The 6109-nt window shown below is 40.9% G+C and overlaps 1 protein-coding gene across 1 annotated transcript in view; it reads right to left on the bottom strand.

Moving 5' to 3' along the window:
* The window catches only part of DNAJC6 (DnaJ heat shock protein family (Hsp40) member C6), a 143904-nt gene that overhangs the window by 4151 nt on the left and 133644 nt on the right, over positions 1-6109 (bottom strand). The window contains exons 16-17 of the mRNA XM_007959208.2: positions 5586-5849; positions 2105-2247 (exon numbers count right to left, since the gene is read on the bottom strand). Of these exons, the coding sequence (XP_007957399.1) occupies positions 2105-2247; positions 5586-5849 (407 nt within the window). The remainder of the gene's footprint in view (positions 1-2104; positions 2248-5585; positions 5850-6109) is intronic.

The raw sequence follows: 6109 nt of genomic DNA, 5'->3' as shown, positions 1-6109 counted from the left end.
AATATATATATATATATATATATATATATATATTCCCCTAAAATGTGTAAGATTGAATGCTTTTTAGTCCTGGTTTGGGAGCTGACAGATCCTCAGCCTTCAAGTTTGTTAAAGTGTCAGCATAATTAGTATTTTATCACATAGGAACCGACCTCCCAATCTGTGAAGAGCATTCTTACTCCCTTAATCTTTACATACTCTTTTTAATCTCATTGTTTATCAAAAGAACTGCCCTCTGTCCAGGCTAACCTGTATCTACTCGGCCACACAACATCTTCATCTTTGAAGTAACAGCCATTTACTACTCATCTATGAAGTAACAGGAGTAACAGGGTTAAATTCATGGGTTTGCAAACAATAAGAAACATTTTTTTCACCAAATGAAGTATTACTTAGACTTCCAGAATGGAAAAAAAAAAAAAAAAAGTAAAAGAAGAACTGTGATTGACAGTGAAGGGCGGTGCTGGGGAAACCCAGACCCATGCTTCCCTTAGCCTCCCCTGCCGCCATGCCTGCAGATCTAATGTCACATGAGTGGTAATTCCCAAGTACATAAATATTTCTCTGTTGACAAAAGTACTACAGGCTTCAGCCTATCTAGTCTGACATAAAGCTCTTAAGGCAGAAAGAGCTGTGTTGTTGTTAAGTATCTTCGAGTTGCCTTAGACTCATAGGGACCCTATGAACAACAGAACAAAGCACTGCCAGGTCCTGCACCATCCTCACAATTGTTGCTGTGTTTGCTCCATCATTGCAGCCTCTGTGTCAATCCATCTCATTGAGGTCTTCCCCTTTTTCCCTGACTCTCTACTTTACCAAGCATGATGTCCTTCTACAGGGACTGGTCTCTTCTGATAAATGACCAAAGGACAAGAGATAAAATCTTGCCATTCTCACTTCTTAGGAGCATTCTGGCTTACTTCTTCCAAGGCACATTTGTTTGTTCTTGTGGCAGTCTATGGCATTTTCAATATTCTTTGCCAACACCACAATTCAAATACATCAGTTCTTCTGCTATCTTCCTTATTCATTGTCCAGTTTTCACATGCATCTGAGGATACTGAAAATACCATGGCTTTGGTCATGCACACTTTAATCTTCAAAGTGACATCTTTGCTCTTTAACACTTTAAACAGGTCCCTTGCAGCAGGTTTGTCCAATGCAATGCATTGCTTGATTTCTTGACTTTTGCTTCCATGGGCATTGATTGTGGATACAAGTAAAATGAAATACCTGACAACTTCAATCTTTTCTCCATTTATCATGAAGTTGCTTATTGGTCCAGTTGTGAGGATTTTTGTTTTCTTTATGTTGAGGTATAATCCATACGGAAAGTTGTAGTCTTTGATCTTCATCAGTAAGTGCTTCAAGTTTTCTTTACTTTCAGCAAATAAGGTTGTGTCATCTGCATATTGCAGGTTATTAGAGTCTTCCTCCAATCCTGATGCCAGGTTCTTCTTCATATAGTCTAGTTTCGCAGATCATTTGCTCAGTATACAGATTGAATACCAGAAAGATGCTTATCTGTGTTTTATTGACTGTGCACAGGCATTAGACTGTGGATCATAATAAATTATGGATAACACTTGATTGTGCATCTGAGGAGCCTGTACACGGACCAGGAGGTAGTTGTGCAAACAAAGCAAGGGGATACCGTGTGATTTAAAATCAGGAAAGGTGTGCATCAGGGTTCACCATATTTATTCAATCTGTATGCTGAGGCAGAAAGAGAGGGCATAAATAATGCATCCTTCTTACTACCAAATTCTAATCATCTATCTTTAGAACCTGAACGTCATCTGAATAACAAAATTACCTCTTAAAGCATGTTATTGCCCATATGAAACAAAGGAAATCAATGTTACTACACCATGGATAAAACATATTTTATGAAAAATTAAACAGCATATGCAACTCTCCCCAAAGTTACTTTGCTATTAAAGTATAAGGTGGCACTTAGATTACAGCTCTCAGGACCAACTGAAATAACCTGGCTGCCAGAAATCTAACATGGTGCCTTTTACAGGTCAGATTACATGCTGATGGCTCCAGACATATGACTTTGTCATACAGGATAATCATACTGGGTGAGGGGCCGACTCACCTTTAATTTCTCAGGATCCATTTCCTTAGCCATTTCCTCCTTTCTCATCTCAGCTATTGTTCGAGGCCCCTTTTTGTCTTTGTGTGCATTGAAGCCTTGACCAGACAGCAGGTCTTCAAAGTCAGCTGCTTTTTGTTTCCCTTCTACAATAAGGTTTTTGAAAATCATTTTTGTTTTTTTACTCTTAAACATGATATTATATAATCTCAAAGCACTTAAGAGTTTTCAAGTTGTGTTCACATGCATTAAGCTCTTTAATCTTCACACTTACTCTGTAAGTAGCGTAAGAGACTGTCATGCCCATTTTACAGATGAGGAAAACTAAGCCTGAAGAACTTAAGAGACCAGTCCAGACTCATATAACCTGTCCATGCAATGCTAAGGAGCTCTGGTGGCTTAGTGGTTAAAGCATTCAATTGCTAACAAAAAGGTCAGGAATTTGAACCTACCAGCCCCTCCACAGGAAAAAGATGAGGCAGTCTGCTTCCACAAAGATTTATAGCCTGGAAACTCTATGAGGCTGTTCTCTATCCTAAAGGGTCACTATGAGTCAGAATTGACTCGATCGATGGAAGTTGGTTTACAGCAATGCTTGAATTTAGGGCTGGATGATTATACTAAATCCAGTTCCCTTTCCATTGTACCACCTTTCACAGATATTGATATTCATGATTTCCCCCAGGTCATACAACTAGTTAGTATCAGCAGTGAGACTGGGCCTGTGTTTTATTACTTGAAATCAAGGGGCTACCAGATACAGGTGCCACCACTGCTCATACCAGCCACTCATAGTGCCCTTTCCCTCTGATTCGGGTTGTAGCCTCACGGTATTTCTTTATCTGTTTGGAGAGGCCACCTGACATGGTGGCAAAGAGCAAAAGACCCTGGAGCTAGACGCCCCAGGTCAGAATTCTAGTTCTGCCATTTATTAGTGATGGGACTTGAGCAAGTTGCTTATCACCTCCATGCCTCAATTTCCTCATCTTTAAAATGGGGATGATGTTAATAATATTACCTACCCCATAAGGTGGTTGTGAGAATTAATGAGTTAATATTTTAAAGTGTTTAGAATGGGGCCTGGCTACTTAAATGTCTGTTAAATTAAAGCAAAACAGAACCAAAACACAGCATTGCACGCAACCAACACCCATCAACCAAAGTTGGCTTATGAGTTGAAATCCATTTTCCATCTCTATATTGTAAGAACACACACTTGCACATGCACATATTAAAATGTAAGTACTACAAGACTGTATCCCCAATGCTTTCTATACTGAAGATACCCTGCTAATTGAAGGCACTCACCCTCCATCTACCAAAAATAGAAATGGAGGGGAAGCCACATGACTCTATGGAACTGTGCAAGGAATATCTGCTGCTAACCAAAAAACAAACATGATTTTACATGTTCCCAATATCATGTTAGCGTTATCATGTTAGTACTGTGAGAAGACAAGGATGACACCTGTGTCATAGCCAACAGAGTGTGGTGGTTAAGAGCAGGGATCCCAAGGGGGAGCCACTGTTTGGGAGGCAGTGAGTTTCTGCTGATGGTGATGTGAAATCTGGCATCAATTAAGGGTAATGGTTTTAAAACAAGAATAATGTTATTGATATTACTATGTTATGCACCTGACAAATGTTGAATTGATAAATATTACGACACACACACACACACACACACACGCACATATGTAACAATTAGACAAAAAAAAAAATAGTAGGGGTCTTTGACCCAGATTGCCTAGGTTCAAATTTCAGTTCTGTCATTTACATGCTTTATTAATTTAGGAAATTATCTATCTGTCACATATCCCTCATCTACAACCTGGGGTTATTTTGAAGATTATATGAAATAATAAAAGAAAAGTGCTTAGAATAGCACCTGGCACATAGCAATCACTCAACACATAAAAGCTACTGCTACTAGGAAGAGTACAATTGCCTTTTCCATCTTCCACAGAGAGAAAGGCTGTTCCTTCATCACTCCCTACTCTCTTATTTCTGGGAATGATCAAATCAACTAAAATGTAAAATGCATTATAATAGGGCTTTTACCAGAGTCAAATTTAACTGTGACACAAAATATATTTCTTTCTACCCTTCGTCAAGAATCTCATCCAGAGCATTCCTCAGCCCTGTCTGTTAGCCATTTTGTACTCTTAACTTTGGACTCAGAAGAGAGGAAGAGTCCATCACAGGTGTCCTGCTAGTTTCAGGAACATCCATAAACCAGAGCATAAGAAGGACCAAATGCACAGGGGATATCAGTCTCAACTGGCATAACATACTACACAAAAACATTGTTTCACATCCTACTTTGGCAAGTAGTGACTGGGATCTTAAAAGCTTGCAAATGGTCATTTAGATGCAACCATGGGTCTCTCTCCTCATGCAGAGCAAAGAAGAATGAAGAAAACCAAAGATACATGGAAACAATTAGACCAAGTGACTAGTATACCATGTGATCCTCAGCCTATATGACTATGAGACCAGAAGAACTAGGTGCCTGGCTACTACTTACTGTCAACCACTCAGAGGGGGGTCTATGTAGGAGATCCTGGATAGAGTGGGAGAACAATGTGTAAAAAACTCAAAATCATAAAAGAAGAATAAAAGGGACAAGGTTTGCCGGTTTATTGGAGCCTGGTGGAACCACTGAGACTATGGTCCCTAGCTGCCCTTCAGGTCTGGAATTAAACCCACTCCTGTGGCTTCCAGCCAAACAAATGACAGGCATATGAGCTGAACATTTACACTAGGTAGATACACTCCTTGGAGAGATCAGTCATGGGAGAATAGAAGGGTTGTGTATGCACAGGGAGACAGCTCGGGGCAGGAGTGCATGGGAGGAAAGGACATGGAAGGGGTAACTATGGGGAGGAAGTAGGAAGGGGCTGTGGCATTGTGGGAAATTATGGTCAATGTCATGAGACAAAGTGTATGTGAACTGCTGTATGGAAAATGCATTTGCTCTGTAAACTTTCACCCAAATCACAATAAAAAATTAATAAAAAAAGAAGGACCAAATGACCAAGACACATAGACTTCCCCTACCTAAGTAGGACCCAAGGGCAAATCTGAATATAGTGCTTGATAGGTTCTAAACATTTTTCTTCTATCCCTCTTCCAAAGGAGTAACAGCACCAAGATTCATCCATTCACATCCATTCACTATCCATCCAGTGCCTACTAGATAAGGTGGTAAATAAGACAGTCCCTGCCCTCATTCTGATCTCAGTGTGGAGAGAAATAGACAAGTGAGTTAGCAATTAAAAAATGGATAAATGTTAGGAGTGTAGTAAACCCAAGGTACTCCAGGCACAGCATTGGAAATGGGGATCATGTTGTGTTTCTACAGCCATCAGAATGCCTCAGAAACTACCAGAATTGTTTTCTGTCTCCTTCCTTATACATATCCAGGCAGGAAGATAACTCACACAGGCCACCTTATAGCCAAGCCCCATGCCATCACCCTTACCCAAATTAGTTGATCCTTTGCCACGTTCATTCGGGCCCCCAGGCATGGCCGAGAAGCTCACATTGTAGTTGGGTCGGTTCTGTGGTGATGAGTGAGGCATGCTGGGCTGCGGTTTGGACTGTGACTGTTGCCAGTTGTAGCCACCACTCTGCTGCCACCCTCCACCCATAGGCTGGGGAGATGCCTTTTGTGGTGAGCTGAGAGGCGGAAACCCTCCACCCAGTCCAGTTGGTGTGCTGGGTTTGCTGGCAAATGAAGAACTACCTACAGATAAAAGAGAAAGAAGGTAGTACTATTTGAGTGGGCTCTCAGATTTAGTTTGTATTGACTCTTGTGGTAATTGCCTTGACTGATAGAATAATTAAAACTCGTGCCTAAGGCACTTGACTGCTAACCAGAAGGCTGGCAGTTGAAACCCACTAGCCACTCCTCAGAAGGAAGGTTGGGCAATCTACTTCCGTAGTGATACTGCCTCGGAAACCCAAAGGGGGGTCGCTATGAGTCAGGTCCGACTCAACAGCACA

The sequence above is a fragment of the Orycteropus afer genome, unplaced genomic scaffold (genome assembly GCF_000298275.1).
Source record: "Orycteropus afer afer isolate SDZICR_OR568_19922 unplaced genomic scaffold, OryAfe1.0 scaffold00016, whole genome shotgun sequence".
Classification (NCBI taxonomy): domain Eukaryota; kingdom Metazoa; phylum Chordata; class Mammalia; order Tubulidentata; family Orycteropodidae; genus Orycteropus; species Orycteropus afer.
The sequence above is the reverse complement of the archived record's forward strand: the minus strand, read 5'-3'. Positions and strand labels throughout refer to the sequence as shown.